Below are 21,326 nucleotides of genomic sequence, written 5' to 3'. Positions count from 1 at the left end.
TAACAATACATGTATTTGCATGAGGCAGACATGAGAAACTGTCTTGCTGAAATCAGAATTTCTGGTGTCAATTGCTAAGTGAGTAAAATATGACTTGCATGGTGAGTACTTAGTAACACTCCCTTCGGCAAGTATCACAGCTTGTAAATGCTCCTTTTTAATGAGCTAAGAGTCTTCTTATTTGGGGGATTTTAGGCCCATTTCTTTGTGAGATCTTACATGCACTGCTCTTCTATCCACAGATTTCCAATGATGTTTTGGTCAAGGTACTGTGAGGTCAACGCAAAAACCCCCAGCAGTCTTTAGGATCTGTAGGATATATGCAGATTATAGTATAAGTATAAATGAGTAAAAATCTTTGAAATGAGTATCCGTTTAATCATTGTCAGCCTTTTCTAACGATAATTGGGAACAAGACATGGCCCTACCAAGCTAATTAACCTTATGGGTTAATTAATGGGTTAGTTGCTAAATAGACCTTGGTAGAAGCAATCTGCAATTATCTGCAAGCTTAAATGTCCTGGGTTGCTCAAATAGTGCTTACAGGAGAACTTCCAAGGAACTACAGATCTCTCTAGCCTGCCACGGACAGTACGAAAAGGTGCAAAGCGGAGATTCATGACAGAGCAGCAAGGCAGAAACACTGCTAACTAATAGAAATGTCAGGGCTCATTTTAAATTTTAGGCATCACAGAGTGAACAAACTACACACCCACAGATAATCCCACAGCAAAGAAAAGCTTTTTCATATCCTTATGCAATCAGATGAGAAACTGACTAGTGAGTCACTTACTTGGAGCTGATTGGCTATGTTGATAACATATTGACGCAAATTCTTCTTTCTTGAAAACTTTCCCCACCTCCAAACTAATGAATTATACTTTTACACTGGTTGATTTACATGTCTCTTTGACTTGATATGTGTTTTGCATGAACATGTATTGATGGAATTCAGCAGCTGCCCATTGGCTTCTGTCGTAAGTGTCTTTCAACAGGTTTTCAGTTCCTTTCTAAGAACTGTGTCGAAATGGCCTGTGGTATTCATCCACATGCTACACTGATGCAACACACACAGATACTCAGATACGGATGAAAAATGCAGAAATATTACCCTATATAGGGTTAACTACACAACCACATTCCCAGTATCACACTTATCTCCCAGTACCATAGAGAGCCCATGCACTGGTGTTAAAGTATTATGGTCTTTTAGCAGGGATCGACGGGCCGGCTGCCTTTCTGGGCTCAGAGGCTCCTGATCTGGGTACAAAGATCCAGGTGATGTCAGTCAGCCAGCCGCAGAAGCCTTCTCCCCCTGCAGCTGAGGAGCCTGAAAGAGACGGAGACACAGACACACTCTTGGAGCCCAAAACAGACATACACACACTGCTGCAGAGACGTGGTGAGTACAGAAATGCTCTACTTCATCACAGCATTTTTCTTTGGAATAATGATGAGTCTAATCAGTGGGCCTCATTCTGTAGTATCTTCCAAAGAATGTCTTAATTTGTTCTTGGGAAAAGTCCCATCAAAAAGTCTACATCACATTCATGATGGGTTTTCAAACCGCAGGACTGTCCACAGCTCTGCTCTTATAATAATGGATGCCATCGTCCTCGGAAATTAAACAAATCCCAGATAAGGAACCATTGATGAATGTCAGTATCTTACTGAAAACTGTGGAAGTGGGTTTTGAGAAGAAGTTTATTCATTGTTTGCCCACATAGAATTGCGCACACACACACACACACACTTTGCCTGAATGTCTGTTTTGGCCCCATTGGTAGACATACTGACTCCTGCATACTCGTAGTAGTTTGCATAAGAACCCAGTGGACCCTGCACTGCGTGCACTCCAGTGTTTGCTGCTGGGTAAACTCTGTGTGAACTGAGTCGGCCAGTGAGTTCTGCTCTCTGTCATTTACTCAGCTCTCCTCTGAGGACTCTCACAATGAACGGCTTAATCCTAAAATACCTCAAATAACACTACGTTGCACTGTACAGGGTATCATATTGCTCGGTCAGCAAATCCAGCAGCTACTTATTTTGAGCTAAATTTGCTTCCTCCTCCTCCAAATCTCTTTGTGGCTAAATTGTGAAGGGTATCTATCAGCTGATTGCTGAACGTCCTCTAGATTATATCATGAGATAAAGGAGACACTAATGTTCAGAATAAGCAGCTACTGAGTGTATTACAATTGCATTACAATATTACATATTGTGTTTTATGTTCAGCTACATAGGTTGTGTTTACTACTACTTAAAAAATAAACCAAATCACATAATTTGGCCAAGGGTACCCAACCTTAGAACTGTACTTGCAGATTGCAGCAAACTGCAGACAAATGAAGAAGCCCTGACACTGATAATATGCATATGGATTATAATTTTGACCAGTCTGCAGTCTTGACTGTGAACAAGCCTGCATAGTGGCTCATAGATGCTAAAAATACTGAATACTTAAGTTTTATTGATAATTGGTAATATTTGGTCAGCATTATCAAAGTTTTAACATTCTTCAAGGAGGTATCCTGGTGCATATATTACAGAGTAGGGACTGTGTGTATGTATAGCCTGTTTAAAAATCCTATTTGTTATATGATGATACACAGAGATCTGCTCTCCATCCACCGTAGTTATAAAACCCTTTCCACTGTCTCGGGAGTAGGTCTGTTGAGGAGGGAATTTCTGTGTATGTTGTGTGTGTGTGTGTGTGTGATATGCTCTTGTGGCTCTTCTCACAGAATCTGTTTTGTCCTTCTTTCCACACAGGACTCTCGGGGAGTATGAACTACGATGAGGTCAGCGACGATGAAGACGATGATGAAGCAGAAGACAGGGCCGGCTCACTTTCTCCTAATACAGAGTCCACACGTCCGGCCTCTGCCTCTAGCACCAAGTCCAGCACGGTTAGGCTTCTGATTCCACACACATATAAACATGTTCACACCCTCACACACTTAGTCATTAAGGGTAGCTCTCAGCAGTATACATTTTGGCTAAAGGCTATTATGTTCCGAAATCTAGTACAGAGCAGATAGCATAACTTTTTTTTTTTTTTTAGCACAAATGCACAACACTATGTTTGGAGGAAAAGGAACATAGTGGATGAACATAAAGCATGGTGGAGGTAGTTTCATGGTTTGGGTGTGCTTTACTGCAAAGATTTATCTCAGAAATATTGATGTCTTGCATGCACAGCTCTCCTCTGTTTTTTTAGGGAGGAATTCCACCTCAACATTGTAGAAATCTTATTTGCAGTTACAGGGAACGTGTGATGGAGGTCATTGCTGCTAAAGGGGGATCTACAAAATCAAATCTATTAAATTCCAGGGTTCACTTATTTTTTTTCTAGCCTGCACTGCAGATGTTTACTGAATATACTTAGTAAAATACATAAACAGTGCATCTATTAGTTTAGTTAGATTGGGTTTGGGTTTGTCTATAATTGTGACTTAAGTAACAGGTGAGACCATGTTTTATTAGTGATCAATGCACCAAACAAAAGCTAATAATAAATATCAGTAGTAAAACTGACACTTCAGGTCATGCCACTGAGATAATGGCATTGGTGTGCACAAGCAAAGTCCTTTGGCCTCATACCACCAGTATTATTACATAAGTGATTAGTGTGTGGACACTCATTGTTATTCTCATCAGGAATGTGTGACAGTGGGATCACCCATGGCAGAGGGCTCCTCTATCGAGGTGGAGAACCTGGAAGAATTTGTTCTGCGGCCAGCTCCACGAGGCGCTACGGTAAAGTGTCGCATCACACGGGATAAGAAAGGCATGGACCGAGGCCTCTACCCAACATACTTCATGCACCTGGAGAGAGAGGACGGCAAGAAGGTCAGAGGAGTTCAGAGTGGTCAAAATGAGACCAAGCATATTGAAACTGTCTTTTTACTCAGCTGTCTGTTTCTCACTATGTACACTCCTCTTTCTTCCTCAGCTGTTCCTGTTAGCTGGGAGGAAGAGAAAAAAGAGCAAGACCTCCAACTATCTGATCTCAGTGGATGCCACAGACCTCTCTCGTGAGGGTGAAAGTTTCGTAGGCAAACTGAGGTGCGTATAAGCTTTTCCCAAAACAGAGACACCATCCAAAAGGGTTCCTTTCCCAATACATCAGCCTTTCTCTTTCTTTCTCTACATTGAATTCTGATATAAACCCAATTACAGTAACCCATTTTTTAAATTAAAATTAAAAAAACGTCAGTGCCCACGCAAACACACTGGGCTTCAGCACAGCCAACAGGAGCCAACATGAGTAAATCTGTCCCACTGTTCAGCCCTGCCTTCACTCCAGTTCTGTTTAACTCGTTTTATTAGTTGCCTTGTTAAAACAAAATGTTTGCAGTGCAGCTGGAGTACTCCCTCTCTATACCTATGTGTCCTTCTCTCAGTGTGACTGCATCATGTCATTTTCTTCTCCCTGTGTACTGTAGGTCAAACCTGATGGGCACTAAGTTCACAGTCTATGATAATGGCACAAATCCCACTAAAAATCCCGGAGCTTTGCTTGAAGAGAGTAACACGCGGCAGGAGCTCGCAGCTATCTGTTATGTGAGTACACACACACACTCGCACGCAGGCTTATTCAGTACTGCTTAGTGGCACAGCTGAGTGAATGTGTGTTTTTCTTTGTAGGAGACCAATGTGTTGGGGTTTAAAGGGCCGCGCAAAATGACCGTCATCATCCCAGGGATGAATATGAACTTTGAGCGTGTTCCTGTGCGCCCCACTAGTGTGAGTTCTATTAACAGTAAGGCTTTACTCCAGTAGATCTGTTCCTCACTGCTGACAGTTTTTTTTGCAAATGATGTTTTAATAGATCTTTGGAATGTTTTTTTGTGTATGTATTGGTGACAGGATCAGGAGTCTCTATTAAGTAAATGGCAAAATCGTGCTTTGGACAATCTGATTGAGTTACATAATAAAGCTCCGGTGTGGAACGACGACACCCAGTCCTACGTTCTTAACTTTCATGGGAGGGTGACACAAGCATCCGTCAAGAACTTCCAGATTGTCCATGACAATGATCGTGAGTTCATTAGCAGTTACTCATTTGCTTGAACGTTTGTGAACCCTTTCGAATTTCTGGACATTTCTGCAAAAATTTCACCTAAAATTTTCCTAAAAGTAAAAAAAAACAAAAAAACAACAACAACAAAAAACCCTGGCCATTTATTTATTGAGGAAATATTTCAGTATTACACATCTGGGAGAGGCAAAAGTATGAACCTTTAGGAATAACTGATAATTTGAAGGTGAACTTAGAGTCAGGGGTTTTCAATTGGTTAAAAATCACATGCCAAAAGGTTATTGGAACAATGTTTTGTGGATTGATGAGAATAAAACAGATCTTTTTATCTCATCTGTGAAACATGGTGGCAGCATCATGGTTTTGGTCTGTTTTGCTGCATCTTGGCCAGGATGGTTTGCGATCATTGAAAACTAAAAAAAACTAAAGGAAAATGTGGGACATGCTGAAGGACATGGGTCATGTAGCACGACAACGACCCTAATCTATAAGTCTTTCTACCAGAGAATGGTTCGAGAAGAGTAAAGTTTATGTTTTGGAATGGCCAAGTCAAAGTCCTGACCTTAAATCCAATAGAAATGTTGAGGAAGCACCTGAAGCAAGCAGTTCATGTGAGGTAACCCATCAACATAACAGAGTTGAAGCTGTTTGTTTGGAGGAATGGGCAAAAATTCCTCCAATCCAATGTGCAGGACTAATCAACAGTTACCGGAAATGTTTAGTTGCAGTTATTGCTGCACAAGGGGGGCATACCAGATACTGAAAGGTTATACTCATACTTTGTTATACTGTATCATTTTCCTCAAAAATTAAATGACCAAGTGTAATATTTTTGTCTCATTTGTTAAATTTGGTTCTCTTATGTACTTTTAGTCAAAGTTGTGCAGAAATATTCCATATAAAAAAGGTTTTGAGGACTCTTTTTGTCTGCTTGTGTCTCTCCAGCGGACTACATTGTGATGCAGTTTGGACGTGTGGCCGAGGATGTGTTCACGTTGGACTACAATTACCCCATGTGCGCTCTGCAAGCCTTCGCCATCGGCTTGTCCAGCTTTGACAGCAAACTTGCTTGCGAGTGACACCACCACCCCTCTTCCATTCAAGCACCCACAAACACTCCCTTACAAAGACCGTCCCGAGCCGGAAATTTCTTTCCATATCTGGGCCCACAGAGCTCACCCCTTTTCCCCTGCTCCGTCTTATCTAATCATGACATGTGCTGCATTACATGCTCCTGCTTTCCCCTTTGCAGTGAAAAGACCCAAACCAGCACAAAAGACACAAACCAGCTGCCATGTAACCATGAAGAGCTCTCTATGAACTGAGAAAACTAAGGCCCAGAATTAAATCGGGAGAAGATTGCACATCTTTAAAATAATGAAAAGACATAAAGCTGGTATGGAACTAAGAAGCTTCACTGCGTGACAGCAGTGTTCTAAAGAGGAGGAAGAAGTGATTTATTTCTTGTTACAAAAATAAAGAAAAAGGGACATCTTTTATAAGGGAAGCCCATCAATCATCTTTCTCCTCCTTGCTGTTGTAAAATTTTCAACAAAGTGACATTTCCTTTATGTTGACTCATGGCCTTGTTTGGTGTGAGCAGTGATGAGGAGACGGTTACATTCCAGCTGATCAGCGGGACAGTGAGGAGGTTAGACTTATTAAATGATGAAGGTAGAAAGACGGCGAGATTAGTGCTTTGTTTTTTCTTACGTTTTGATTGGTGTTGTACATTTGTTTTTAAATGTACTCTTTTTCTAAAGCTGGTTTTTGTCTTGACAGATCTTTTTAGTGTCAGACTGTGGATTTGCATGTTGTGTGTTCTCTGTTTTAAAACGTGTAGCAGTGCTGAAGCCGTTTCCCTCCTTTGCAAACATAAAGATGACTCACAGCTATTTCAGCCCACGAGTTCCCTGTGCCTGGGGAATTCCAGTATCACATGTTGAGGTGAATGAAGCTGATGGAGAAGCTTCAGGTCCTTTAACAAGACACCACTACATTCATAAGAGCTAAATGACTGCTACTTCCATTCCCTAGCCTGTTTGTTTGTTTGTTTGTTTTTATTACTCATGCTATTCTGAATATATTTATTTCCTGTCCTCACGTAAGTTAAATTGTGATGGCCTGTTTTATTGCAGAGTGAAACTTGTGATTTTTCCTGTAAATGTTTGTGTGGCCTTGCTATTTTTTTTATTGGTAAAATACAGTGCAATGATGCGTTCCTTGTGAAATTGAAACACAAATGAGAATTATTTTGGTAATAACGGCTGGTGGGTAGAGTCTTAAAAATTGCCTTAAGGTGTTGATATTGTGTAAAGAGAGCCTGGATGTGGCATCAGTGATGCGAGTCGATGTCATGGGGGAACTACAGCACATTTCTCCCTGTCCACCTAGTAACCTCGCTCCTGTAATCCTGACTTGTGTGTGAATTTTGCATCATGTACTGTATGTGATTAACCAGCCAATACTATACTGGAAATAAAAGGAAAGGCTATTTTTTTGCATTGTACGTGAAGTAATATTTGCTAAAAACATATTTTAATTACGAAATTATTTGAATTCCATAACTTTAAGGCCATTGGTTTTAAAGCCCCTGGGAACCTAAAGAGTTTTCTTTCTAATGAAGTTAACCTGGCTCCTCAGGGCTCCCAGTGTAAGTGTACAAAGTATGTCATATGAACATCTTCCCAAAGTCTAATAAACGTCTGCTGGATTTCACCAGTATTGCTCTCCTCTCTATGTGGAATGGGTGGTCATTAAGGTGGATCAGGTGTACATCTGCATACCCCTGACCAATCTCAAGGCTAGCATGGCTCCACCCTCTCTTTCAATCTGAGCAACCTGTGTTTAACTTCACAGCGGAATTTAGCACCTGGGTGCCTGGACTCACGGGAAGTCCTGCCGCAGCACCGTAGCCGAGGAGATCCGCCAGGGCCACATGTACTATGCCCTCCTGGCACAGCTTGTGTTGTGTGTTGCCATGGTAACCTAAACACATTTTGTTCACCAGTGATGGAGGGCTTCTCAGAAAGGTCTGATGAGTGTATTTTTGGTGATTTTTGAGTTTTATTTTTATCATATTTCTGCTTTGTGTTTTCATTTTAAACTTTGCCTTATGCATCACGCAACACCCAAGTTTAGTTTTATACATACTATAATCAACATATCAAAATGTGTTCCATGGGGCTTTAAAAAAAAATAGCAAAGAACTTTTATGGTCTTGTTTAGATGCAGATCAGAACATCTAGGCCCAGGGCCTGGTTCTGAATCCTACCACCCTGCAGAGTTTAGCTCCACCCCGAATCTAACACACCTGATCTAGATAATGAAGACCTTCAGGAGCAACTGAACATTAGAGTCAGCTGTGTTGGATCTGAACTCTTCAGGGTGGTAGATCTCCAGGACCAGGATTGCCCTGCTCCACGCCTTTGTCGCACTTAACCAGCCTTAAATTAGAGTCATTTTGAAATGTGAAGGACAGTGGTTCTTAAACCACCCCTAAAGTTCCCTCAAATTGACATTTTTGCTCGATGTTAGGAGTTGGAGTTGAGGTTACTGAGGACTGGCTTAAGAACCACTGGTCAAAGAAAAGACAAACTTTATGGATCACACATCAACCTGATTTTATAGGGTTTGAGCAATCACAGAGGAGCCTACAATTCATCTGGGTGTCTGAAATGATTTCTTACAAATCTTTGATCAAACGTAAACAATTAAACAGCTTCTGTGAGGCTGACGCCATCCTGTGGTCATTTAAAACATTGCAGCATATGTGCAAAACCAGCCCTCCAAGTTAGCAGATGTTCAGTGGGCAGATAGTGCTTGCAGTATTAAAGTAAGGAAACAGAGTTTCTTCAAATGTGTCGGTGAAGCTGAAGAGAATCGGTCCTTTGGAGGGATCAGAGAATGTGATGACTCCCTTATCGTAGTCCAGCTGCACTCTGATGACCCGTGGCTTCTCTGGCACAGCGAGCTCTTTCCGGGACTTTGCCTTGACTCTGTATTTCCCATTGATGAAGCGAATGCTCCACACCCCACTGGAGGGGTCCATCTTCAGCAGTTTCTTCCTCTCCACTGACTGTCTTACCACTCCGATGGTCCAGTGGTCATTGTCGCCCACCTCCACGTCCCAGCAGTGTAGGCCTGAGCTGAATCCTTGCGAGCCCAGCACTCCCAAAATCATTCTCTCTGGGTTATCGGTCACCTCCTGCTTCTGCTCCACAAAATACACACTGCTCAAGTCCTCCGACACCACCAGCTTGTTGGAGGCCGTGTTGGGGTCCAGGGTCACGGATTTGGGAGCTGACAAAGAGACCACATGGATTACCCTTTAGTTTAGCTTTTAGCCAAGTTAGCTTTGGATTAGGCTGTAGTTGCTGAGAAGCAAGTGGTAGACAGCAGCAGGGTAGTGGCTGTATAATGAAGCCTAAACTCACGGTCATGGAGCAGATCACACATCTTTGCCCGTAAATTCATGTTCAGGAATCCCAAATGTTTTGCTGTATCTATTCCAGAGATCACGTTCGGTTCGGGTAGGATGTACTTGGCTGGACTGAAACAGGAGGTAAGCAGGAGAACAGTTGGTGACACTCCTATCTGACCCAGAAGGGACATTTGATATTTGATGAGATTAAAGTTAGTGGGTTATTAAGGTCTCCTAATTCATAATTAAGGGTCAATCTATATAAAATCCCATGTCCCATATTTATCTTAACATGACAAATCTACAACCTATTGACCATTTAGAATTATAAGGGCCGTTTGTTATGATAAATCCAATAGAACACCTTTAAGATGTGACAGAACATCAGACTAGCAGCATGAAATCTCCAGGAATTGCCTGATGCAACCTTGCCAGCTTGGAACTGAGGCTGTTTTAGGGATGCCCTACCCAGTATTAGTATAAGTACTTGCTGAGTGTATGTTATATGTAATTGTATGCTTGCTTTGTAGCCATCGAGGCTGGGTCCATACATTTTGCTGGGCTTATTCACAACCTAAATAAAGATGTATGGTTGCCACTGAATAACTTTCTGAAGATCTGGGAGGAGCAGACACCCTGAGAAGAACCCCGAGCTGATTGACCCGCTCACCTGTAGTGGCCACTGGCATAGTTCTGGAAAGAGAAGACAAGAACCATCACATTTAGGAGTCGCAGTCTATGGCTACTGACCCAAATTCTTTGTGTATTCTCGCTGCTCTTCAGCTGTACAATGCAGCTGAATATTTTCCTGGCAAAGCCACTGTTAGAATTTGTGAAAAGCTGTCCAGAACTTTGCCAGAACTTCATTAAGTTGCTTGATATATTAAGTTGCAAATATACTGTACTTTTTTTTCTATGAATCCGTGCAGTTCTAAAAATACTTTCCACCCGATACCTAGTTAATCTGATCAGTCCTTCATTAAAGTAAATCAGGTGAGCTGCTGGTGGAACTGGACAAATCCAACTTTATTTACAAATAGCACATACTGACAACCATATTTATTAAAAATATACATTTATATAAAAACATAAAAACATTCAAACAAATTGATAGCCAACTAAGAACAGCGCTATTCATTCATTACTGTACTATCATGAGGACTTTCTTTTAGATAACTCCCAGGCCTTTTACATACTTACGTTTTAGTCTTAGCTCACAAGCAGGATGTCTTTAATACAGGAAAAAAAATCCTAGTTATCTCGCCTCCCTTATGGTCATCACACAGCCACTTCTAGAAAGTCCTGCATTAATCCTCACATGTTTTTTTCTCCTTTAATTTCATCAGACATACTTAAACATAGGTGGCCTGAATAACACATTCAGACATTCACATAATGACCAGAGACGGAGCCAAGAAAACGTTCCTACCTGGAGGAAAGTGAGCTCATTCATTTCCATCTCCTGGTTGATCATTTTTAGGGTCATGGAGAGGTTTGAGATTTCATATGACAACTTCTCAATCCGATTTTTGGTTTTCTCACTTTTCTGCAACTCCTCCTGTTTCAGGGCAGCAATCCTGGCCTCCTCTTCCTCCCTGAGGAACTGATGAAGGCTGTCAAACTCCTGCCTGATCATGTTCTCCACACTCTGCCTCTCCTCCTGAAAAAAAAAGAAGTTTACACCCCATTGAAGTCTCACTGATACGTCATGCCTGTACATACAAAAAGTTCAGGGTTATGGCATGCCACAGATGAACCACTTTTGATGTGGAAGAAAAACCTCCTGAAGCCTCTGAGAAAGGCACATCTCATTTTTCATGTGTCATCGCTTGCAGAATAGTTTCAAAGAACAGTACATACCTTTAAAGCCTCTGCCAGGACTTCATAATCTGCTTTAGACTTGTTCAGGGTTTGAAGGTTCTGCAGTACACCAGAAACCTCTGATTTCACTTCTGCCTGTGGTGACACAAACCACATAACCTCACTGTAAGTCATTTATTTAAGAAAAAGCATTACACAATTTATCTTTGCCACTGCCTACAGACAACTAGTCCTCTCCTCCACAATCTGAGCAAGACACGATCTGCTATTAAATGATTAACCAGCCATTACTTCGGGTGTGTCCGCAACAAGAATCAGAGTACAGCCAGAACACACGTGCGGGAGAGGCCTGGCTAGCTCTTATCCTAATGCTGAAACTTGACGGCAGTTCTAGAAATGTGGTTTAGTAGAAATCTGCTATCAATTCATAAACCACCCATATATTTTATTAGGGTTATTCCACCCTAATATATAATTTTCAGTCAGCTATTCTTATTATACTGCTTTTGAATTGCAGATTGCATGTAAGGGAAATGCAAGGGAAATATAGGACACATGCCCTTTAAGAAAGTCAACAAAATCCTTAGGTCCCTCCCTTGCCAATAAGGATTATTTAAGCAATTTCATTAAAATCAATAACACATGTTTGGTTAACTAGGAAGGGGGGCAATATATATAATTTTTATTTATTTATTTTTAAGTATTATTATTATTTCCCCATTATTATTAAAAGAAAAATGGCAAACCCAGCAGCTAAAGTAAGGGAGTTGTGCACACCTGAAATGTCAAGCATAGACCATGTCCAAGGTGTCCAGCTGCAGCCCTCAGCACGTTCTTACCTTCAGGTCTTCCACCGCTTCCACAATAGGAGCACACTGATGGTTCTTATGCTTCTTTGAAGTGTAACACACCACACAGATGGGCTGTTTATCTTCAAAGCAGAAGAGCTTGAGCTTCTCTTCGTGCTCAGGGCACATGTCACCCGGTGGAGCCGCGAACGGGGAGCATTTTCTGCTTTTAAGGTCCCCACAGAGGCTTGCGAAGGCCAGGCTCCTGGTGGGTTCGTCCTGCGAACACTGCTTTCTGCAGACGGGACACAGCAGCACCTCCTGAACCCTCCAGTAGCGCTGCAGACACTCCTCACAGAAACTGTGGCTGCACTTCAGAACCACAGGCTCGTTGAACACTTCACAGCAGATCGGGCAGGTGACGCTGTGCTCTGAAACAGACAGATTTGTGGCCATGTTCACCAACGCGAGACGACTGAAATCCTTCAATCCTTCAATCCTTCAACGTTCAGCGACTTCCGTGTTTACTAACTCGGCTTTCTCCTCCCCTTTCCACCAGCCAGGTTCCTGACTTTCGTTTCTCTGAAAGTCAGGGTTGCCAGGTCCAGCCAAAATAAGCTGATCACGGGAAACTGAAACCCACCCTCTTTGGCAGATGTAGGGATTTTGGCAGCTAGGAGGCTTTTAATTCTTGTAGAAGAGGATTGTACCGTTATTTCTTGCAATAGGCTTTGAGTTGTGTGAGATTTTGGGTGGTCTTGCATGCTCTATGCACACATGCTATTTTAAAATGTCATCAGTTTAACATTTTTTTTATCAACAGCCTTCTCCTGCGGTGTGGGCATCAAATTGTTGCCCATGCCCATGGCTGCTGATTGTGGCTGTTGTTAAAAAATAAGGTCATCCTTTACTCGATTAGTTATTCTCAGTAACAGATGTTTTGACCAGGACTAGTCACATTTGTGCATGCCACTGTATATTCAAAGGTGTAACCTGTAAGTTGTATATTAAAGGCACTGTATGCAGTTTCAGTGCAATACGCCTTTTTGTAAAATCCAGCAAATGCTTGTATCCGGTCCGTCTGTGCGCTGGAAATAAGGCCGGTGCTTGTAATAAAAAAGTGGCTCGGGTCGAGAAGCGCAGTCCTATTTCAGCTGATCAGCATTAGAGGATGTTCGAGCTCATGCTCGGGACGGGGAAAGGAGAGGGGCAGGGGAGACTGCGTATCTGGCACATGCTACATGTTGACCTACAGAGACTGTTGCGGAAAGATGACAGAGAAACAGCCAAAAAAGGAAAGATGTGACAAACAAAAGCTGAACAGAGAGTTCTTAGATTAGGGATGTTATGTTAAAAAAGGCATGAAAAGGGATGAGGGTGTTGCTCTATTACTGCTGGATAGGTTACATTGGGTAACACTGCCATTTTTGCTGGTTCACAGAAATAGCTCAGGATTGTTGTAGCAACAGTTTGCTAAGTAAATGCTAACCTGGCTAAAGCTAATAACTAGCCATGATGTTGTTGTTCTCTTCAACATTATACATATGTTTCTTTGGCCACAAAGAGTTGGTGGGCGGAGCTTCTGAAGGAGCACTGAAGGGAAGGGTATGTTTGTTTTGCTGTCATTCTTCAGAATCATATACAGCACCTTTAATGTGTACTTATTAAAGTATTAAGGTGCTTTATAACAACTTACATTGCAGTTCATCTCATTTTTGGAAAGATTACGTTTACTGCATTATTTCACTGAAATAAAAAGACATTTTTAAAAATATTTATATATTTATTATGTAAGACCCTGTCCAAATTTTGCTGCTGGAAGTCAGTCCTTCTCTCCACTGTGTACACTTCACTTCTGTAGTTATTCTTATTACTTTTACCTGTTTTCTTAATATTTCGTAAGTATTCTATTCTTTTATAAATCTAGATAAATCAAACAAAAGTAGGTAAGCAGAACTTTTCCCTTCACCAAAGGGCCTGTAGCATTTTTAGGGTCCACTGCTTGATGTCAGAGACGTCATAAATGAGGAAACCAGCCACTAGTTGAAATATGAATGGGAGAGTTCGTGCAATGCTCAACATGGCGTCTGTTTACGGATAGAAGTACATGGGGAGGAGATCAAACGCAGTAGTCAGAACAAGCCAAAATGATTGAGCCAAACGCTACAAACAAAAAAGATTTCAGATTATCGGTGATTTAAACCTTTGGTCTCCAGTTTTCTCTCCACATGCACAGAGAAAAAGGTCTGGTCTCATATGACTGAAAATAACTGCCCGGCGACGCTGCAAAGATGACCATTAAATTGACTTGACTTTCCATAGAGTTGTTGATGTTCATTGTCACCACATCTACACAATGCTCCATTTGGTGCCCTGGAGGACCCTTAAAAGGAAATTGTGTAGAACACATAGAGCTGTGATTACCACCAGGACTGTCTTGAGGTCGTCCCTGGGCAGATATTTCAGCCGTCTCTATTTCCCATTTAGAAGCCGGAATGCTTGCTTTTCCTCTTCTACTTTATCTAACTGTTTCTATGGAGTGTGGGTGCTGGGAAGGGAATGTAGGTACCATTGATGACTCCAGGGAAGCCGGTTGTGCTTTGAAAACCATTAGCCAGTTTGGCAAGCTTATCTTATCTGTATGTGTTTATTCCTCAGTCCAGAGACAGACCTTGCAAATGTATGAAGAAAATTTAATGCGTTGGATAGGTCAAACTGGTCTGCAACACATTTGAAGCCCTCTGGGTTTGCCAGCAACCAAATAGAGCACAGCAGTTTTTCGTCAGGGTGGCCAAGGTTAAGTATACCAAGAAATGACTAACATTCTCAGAGAGAGCCTGAGGGAAAGTTTCTGACTTGGACATTGAACATGAACACCCTACTCAATTCGTAATTTTTAGTGGGAAATTCTGAGAGATTTTTAATACCCGAGTTCTAGAGTTGAGGTGACCTTCAATCTTTTAACATGGCAGAGAAGACAGCATCAATATTGAATGGTACATAATTCTTTAGCTGCTGTTAATGTGTTAATGATTCTTTGTGTACATTGTTGAATCTGTATTCTATGTGCATTTAACTTGCTATAGAACAGTGCTATATATTCTTCCATTCATAACAAACTGACTGCTCAGCTAGCGTGGTGCAAGTTATTGACGCTACATTAGCTGCCATTTTTCATTTTGCTCTGACAACAAAGCACTTGAACATGACATGCTCTAAAGTCTGAATTCACAAGTGGAAAGTAAAATCTTTTCACTAGCATGTGAACGCAGCATAATACTTCAAATCAAAATCCTATAAAGAAACGTATTCCCTTCTTCAGTTCCATTTAGCCATATCCTCATTGTAGCTGGATTTACTCTGTTAAGTCCAGCTGAAGCCAATTCTAAATGAAGAATATCCAAAAAGGAGTGCAACTAGTGTGTAATAGAGAGAGAAAGGTGGAAGTCAGCACTGAACAATTATTATTTTAGCAGCTGCAGACCTGCCAACCATAATGTATGTGCTCTGTTTGCAATAGGAAAAGTAGGGTTGAAAAGATGTAGAGACAGATTTATTGGGACATTCATATCAGTTAATGAAGAAAGAATTCAAATCACCTTATTCCAAAAAGTTTAACTCAACTAAGTCATTATTTGGAGATGCTAATTAATAATTTTGATTCCTTGTTATTTTGAGATGCTTTATATTTCAGATACTTTCTCATTATTTTCAAGTCGAGAGGCTTTTGTTGTTATTTTGGGGACAAGTACAAAGTGTATGTGAAATAACGTTCCCCCAGGACTGTGGTGCTTCATGGAACAGAAACCGTACAATACTGATACATATAGTGCAAACAGAAATGTGCAATACACAGTAAACAGACAGGTCTTATGTAATACAGTATTTAGCGGCAGTTACCTGATAAGTGTGCAAGTAGGCACAGGGTGGGAGCACCAATAGAGATGTGTATGTGAGTGTGCACTGTGAGCATGGATTCCAAGGGGGTTTCCACTCAGTCCTTGTGTGTTGAGAAGTCTGATGGGTTGGGGGTAAAAGCTGTTTCAGAGTCTGGCAGTGATGGTTCCTATGCTCTGGTACCTTCTGCTAAATGGCAACAGTAAGAAGAGTCTGTATGAGGGGTGAATGGGGTCTAGCGGCATTGTGGATGCAGAGCATGGTGTAAATGTCCATGATGGAGGGGAGAGAGACCCCAAAGTCCTCACTACTCGCTGTAGGGTCTTGCGGTCAGAGACATTGCAATTCCCAAAGATTACAGTGATGCAACTGCTCATGTAGTTTCCAGTACAGTTATAAATCAGTAGCGTGAACACATGCGTGACAGACACAGTGCCTGGTCGTTTGGAGGTGTGGTTTTCCTCGCTGTCATGATGTCTTGTGCTTCTAATCAGGACTTGGAAGGTTCCTGAGGACTGGTTGAAGAACCACAAGTCTAGGTATTCCTCGAGAACATAAAAAAAAACAAACAAACAAACAAAAAAAAAAAACAAGAACAAAGCAAAAGACAAACTTTAGAGATCACACTATCAACCTGATTTTTTAACCTGGTTTGAGCAATCACGGTGTTTTAATATAGTTGTTGAGGCTGGTGCCATCCGGTGGTCATTTAAAACATTGCAGCATATGTTGAAACCAGCCCTCCAAGTTAGAAGACATTCAGTGCATAGACATTAACGAAAAAGAGCTTCTTGATGTGCTGATGAAGCTGAACAGAATAGGTCCTTTGGAGGGGTCAGAGAATGGGATGACTTCCTTATTGTAGTCCAGCTGCACTCTGATGACCCATGACCTCGCTGGCACTGTGAGCTCTTTCCAGGACTTTGCCTCAGGCTGGTATTTGCTGCTGATGAAGCAAATGCTCACCATTTACAAGCAAAATGTCATGGTTAACTTGCCTCCCGTTTGGTCATCAGATTTGCCTGGCTAATTCATTTGTACTGTGACCCGAGAGGGAACTGAATAGATTTTCCTACCTGGAGAAAAGTGATTTTCATCCATTTCCCATTTCCAGCTCCTGGTTAATCATTTTCAGGGTCATGGAGAGGTTTCTTATGACAACTTATCCATTCTGTTTTTCTTTCCTCTATCTCTACTTTCCCTTGAAACCTGACAGCAGGTCTAGAAATCTGCACATCAATCCATGACCTAATCTTAAATGTAATTAGAGAACCACTTTCAGTCTGTCACGGATTTTGCATTACAGATTGCATGCAAGGAAAATATAGGACATGGGCCCAGTTGTCAACTGTGGTTTTATAGGGGGGAAGGATGAGATTTTCAATTGTGAAAAGTGACAAGTCCCTCCCCTAAACCAGCTGAAAGTGAGTGAGTGAATATCATGTCATATATATCATATCATATCATCTGCCTCCCATCTGAAATGTCAAGCGCAGATCATGTCCAAAGTGTCCAGCTAGAGGAGTAACTTCCACCGCTTCCACAATAGGAGCACACTGATGGTTTTTATGTTTCTTTGAAGTGTAACACACCACACAGATGTTTATCTTCAAAGCAGAAGAGCTTGAGCTTCTCCGTCTTCCATTAACAAACTACATGGGAAATATCTTAAAATCTGGGTGTTCAGTGGCTCGTAACTATTATTTGCTTATAGGAGCAAATGTCTTCAGCTCCGTTCCACTGTGTGTTGCTTTGTAACGCCACTCGCAATGCATTCTGGTTCACATTTAGCTGGTGTAGTGTGCTACGATGTTTACAATAAATTGCGAGCGCATTGTGGGAGATGCAGTGTCCTCAAAATCACGCTCAAATTCCACTTTGCCCTAAAACACAAATAAGGAGCCATTTCGCAGCCCTGGCTCCATTCAACCCATTCAATCAGGACTCGCTCAGGTGTGCTCTCTAGTGTTTGTGTGTCTTTCTTGCATTAAGGATAATAACTAAAGTGCAAAAGGAGCACATTGTTCTGGACACCTGGGAGTATTTTATTAGATCATCAGATCTGCACAGTGCTGTGATGTTTGACAGTAGAAAGTAGCATGAATACGTTTATTATTATAAATAGCAGGCATCCGTGTCATTGAGATGCTGGGTAGTGAAGGAAGGAGTAGAGGGTGCAAAGTGATCCCCAAAAGTTATTCTAAAAAGTCACTTATTACTTTGTGACAAATTAACAAGTTTCCTCATAGCTTAATGAATATATATATATATATATATATATATATATATATATATATATATATATATATATATAGCATATTTTAGTGCGCGACAGTGGCTTATTCTTCCATGTGCAGAACTACTTCTCTTTATGCATTATCACTTGATTTGGCTTATAAGAAAATTATGTTAAATTCTTTTAGCCTACTTTTAGCCTTTTCACACTAGAAAACCTGGTAGATTACTGGTATACCTTTACCACCGACGTTAAGGGTTTGCAACATTCATATTTGCAACCATTAAACTGTATTACATTTGCCACAAAAGTACAGTTAAAGCAAAAGCATTTTTACCCTAAAAAATTTAATATCATGGAGATTATCATGTAGATGCTCCACTGACTTGTATAAGGGAAAATGATCATCCGTAATATTACTCATAATATTACTAATCATGGTTCTGTATCTCTCAGCTTGTCTCAAAGCACAAATTCCACTTCCCGACTGTACGAGGAGCCGGCAGATGTCACAATTGCACTATGAATGGCCAATAGCTCTATCATTTCTGAGTCATGTACAAAACACAGTAACGCTCAATGCTTCACCGAACTGTGTCTTCTTAGACCTGGAGGCCCAGCCAAACTGAGCATCTAGAGGATTCTTAAACCACAAGAAACAAGATTCTCTGGTCTGATGAAACAAATATGAATACTAAGCGTCAAGTCTGCAGGAAACCAGGCACAGCTCATCACCTGGCTAATGCCATTCCCATAGTGAAGAATGGCGGTGGCAGCATCCTGATGTGGGGATGTTTTTCAGCAGTGGGAACGGGACGACTAGTCACTGCTCCTGAGCGCTCTGGACCTCAGACTGGGGCAAAGGTTTACCCTCCAACATGCCAATGATCCAAAGCAGACAACCAAGAGAACAAAGGAGCGGTTCAGAGAAAGTGTGCATGTCCTTGAGTGGCCCAGTCAGAGCCCAGACCAGACATCTGTGGAAGGAGCTGAAAATGGCTGTGTACCGGCTCTCCCCATTCAACCTGCTGGTGCTTGCAAGGATATGCCAAGAAGAATGGGCAGAAATGTCCAGAAACAAGGGTGTTAAGCTTGCAGCTTCTTTTATCTATTTAAACCTGACATGTTAGTGAGCTGATCACAGAGACGGGACAGTGAAGGTGGCTGAAATTGAACAGACACAGCTCCAAGGGCCAGGGGTTGTAGGTTCCGTCCTTACTCTGGGTATTCCGTGTGTGAAGTGTGTGTGTGTGTGTGTGGAACCCTGTGGTGGTCTGGCTTGTGTCCAATGATTCTGCACCTCACCTAATTCTGACTGCACTGAAACTTCATCAGCTTTTTGTCTCTTGATCTCATCATCCAAAATGGAAAGAACACAATAGGAAATCTGCACTACCGCACATGCAGCAGTATAGTTTATTATACAATGCATTTATTAAATTAAACCAATGAACTTTTAATTGAGATTTTGTCTGCACTTCATATCCTTTCCTTCGCCAATTAAATGTTTTGGATTCCTGTGTTCATAAGCAGCGACATTGTAAACAAAATGATTAGAGCTTCACATCATCTGTATTGGTCCTTGAGGACAGTCCCCGTAGAGATCCGCACTCCAGCAATTGAGTGGCAGTACAGACAGTACTGTGGAGATGATGCAACTAGGCAGACACAAGGGCTTGTTTACAAATGTGAAATTGCTTCACAGCCACTTATATTCACTTTGAATCCATGAATCCATGTTTCTTCTGAGTGCCTTGCCATCTGCTCCCTGTCTCCTTGGATGTTGGCACCAACTTATTCTTATAAACTCAGGAACTTTTACCAGTAGTCTCTCAAAGTGGCAATTTAACTTCTGTTTGTTTATATGAGTTCAACTAATCATTTATGTTACACATAACAATACAAACAATAGTGTTTGTTTATACCAGCATGTATTTGGAATTTATTTTGGTGTTGGTGTAGCATGTATTTTAAATATATATTTACACAAATCTGAAAACTGTGATGTAGATTTTGTGATAAATTTTAAAATTTTAACATTTTCATGATAAATTGATCAAAAGGAACATGATTAAACGTATTCAAAAATAATTAAAGTACAATGTAATGAATAAAATCGTATTTATTTTCATCCAAAGAAAATATAGAAAACATTGTTTAAATGTTTTAAATTTTGCAAACAGTTGAAATTTTCTAAAGTTTGCTAATAAACCACATTTGCATAACTGTTGAATAATTTAAATTGTAATTGACAGTAAAATAATTAAGATTATGCTACATACAGTATTGCATCTGTAAGCCAACTATATTCATCATTTGTGTTGGACACAGATGAAATCTGGCCTCTGCTTTTAACCCATCCATGCAGTGAACACACACACATACACACTAGTGATCAAACACACACATTGGACAGAAAAAACAACACCCTGTGATTGCAGCACACATAAACAAGAATATTAGTGAACTAGAGGTCATTGGCCATCGGGAATGGGGGAATAAGATTCCTCAGGAATGCTACCAAAAGCTGGTGTCTAGCTATGCATTACATTTGCAGCAGGTCCCTAACAGCAAAAGGAGCTCCACTAAGTACTAAAGACGATTGTCATGAAGAGGTTCAATAGTTCTAAGACTGCAGTTGTCATTAAAGTTGTGTTTTGTGTTAAATTTGGAGAATGCATTCATCATATTAGCTTTGTAGAGCTATTTCAATTGGGTTTTTTTGATTTGTTTATTTAAAGGTTTTTCATATTAAAAATAATTTTAATGGAGGTTGAATATTATTGGTTGGAACTGTACATGAAGGATTAAGGTCTTGTTTCCCAGACTGAGATTAAGCCTTTTAGTCCACAACTTTGCTTATTCCACTTTTTTAAAATAATCTGTAAAAGGTGTATGGTAAAAACTAATAATCCTGCCATCTTAATAAGGACTGAGCTGATCACATGGACCAAAAATGATTGACTTTTGACTGCAGGTTGAACAAAAACAATTGTAATTGTAACACAATTATGCATTGAACAACATGTTAGAAGCATTTCATTAATATGCTTTTTGTCGTTGATATTATACGCAAATGTATAATAGCCAACAAAAAAAGTACATCATAGCAGTAAC

The 21,326-nt window shown here is 40.8% G+C and overlaps 2 protein-coding genes across 6 annotated transcripts in view; one reads left to right on the top strand and one right to left on the bottom strand.

The window, feature by feature from the left end:
• tulp3 (TUB like protein 3) overlaps positions 1 to 7,762 on the top strand; it is a 41,724-nt gene extending 33,962 nt beyond the window's left edge. For 4 of the 5 annotated variants that reach the window (XM_072672452.1, XM_072672449.1, XM_072672451.1 and 1 more), the window contains 8 exons: positions 1,214 to 1,402; positions 2,773 to 2,909; positions 3,661 to 3,852; positions 3,956 to 4,068; positions 4,449 to 4,566; positions 4,651 to 4,749; positions 4,873 to 5,044; positions 5,990 to 7,762. In XM_072672452.1, coding sequence (XP_072528553.1) covers positions 1,214 to 1,402; positions 2,773 to 2,909; positions 3,661 to 3,852; positions 3,956 to 4,068; positions 4,449 to 4,566; positions 4,651 to 4,749; positions 4,873 to 5,044; positions 5,990 to 6,123 — 1,154 coding nt within the window. In that variant the 3' untranslated portion in view covers positions 6,124 to 7,762. The remainder of the gene's footprint in view (positions 1 to 1,213; positions 1,403 to 2,772; positions 2,910 to 3,660; positions 3,853 to 3,955; positions 4,069 to 4,448; positions 4,567 to 4,650; positions 4,750 to 4,872; positions 5,045 to 5,989) is intronic. The other variant, XM_072672450.1, reaches the window with a different exon arrangement.
• Positions 7,763 to 8,463: 701 nt separating this feature from the next.
• On the bottom strand, positions 8,464 to 12,611 carry trim35-14 (tripartite motif containing 35-14). The gene is made up of 6 exons (XM_072672454.1): positions 12,128 to 12,611; positions 11,328 to 11,423; positions 10,897 to 11,127; positions 10,138 to 10,160; positions 9,481 to 9,596; positions 8,464 to 9,346 (listed from the first exon to the last, which is right to left on the bottom strand). The coding sequence occupies exons 1-6, from the start codon at positions 12,530 to 12,532 to the stop codon at positions 8,838 to 8,840; spliced, it is 1,380 nt and encodes a 459-aa protein (XP_072528555.1). The 5' UTR covers positions 12,533 to 12,611; the 3' UTR covers positions 8,464 to 8,837.
• Positions 12,612 to 21,326: the final 8,715 nt, after the last annotated feature.

The sequence above is a fragment of the Salminus brasiliensis genome, chromosome 2, assembly GCF_030463535.1.
Source record: "Salminus brasiliensis chromosome 2, fSalBra1.hap2, whole genome shotgun sequence".
NCBI lineage: Eukaryota > Metazoa > Chordata > Actinopteri > Characiformes > Bryconidae > Salminus > Salminus brasiliensis.
This window is presented reverse-complemented; position numbering and strand designations above follow the sequence as displayed.

What these genes read in the sequence shown, in the direction of transcription:
- trim35-14 (XM_072672454.1), bottom strand. Translation starts at nt 12,532, where the DNA reads ATGGCCACAAATCTGTCTGTTTCAGAGCACAGCGTCACCTGCCCGATC. An exon ending in TCCTGGCAGAGGCTTTAAAG is followed by an intron (nt 11,128 to 11,327) that starts GTATGTACTGTT and finishes TTTTTTTTTCAG; the next exon opens with GAGGAGAGGCAGAGTGTGGA. An exon ending in TATGCCAGTGGCCACTACAG is followed by an intron (nt 9,597 to 10,137) that starts GTGAGCGGGTCA and finishes CTCCTGTTTCAG; the next exon opens with TCCAGCCAAGTACATCCTAC.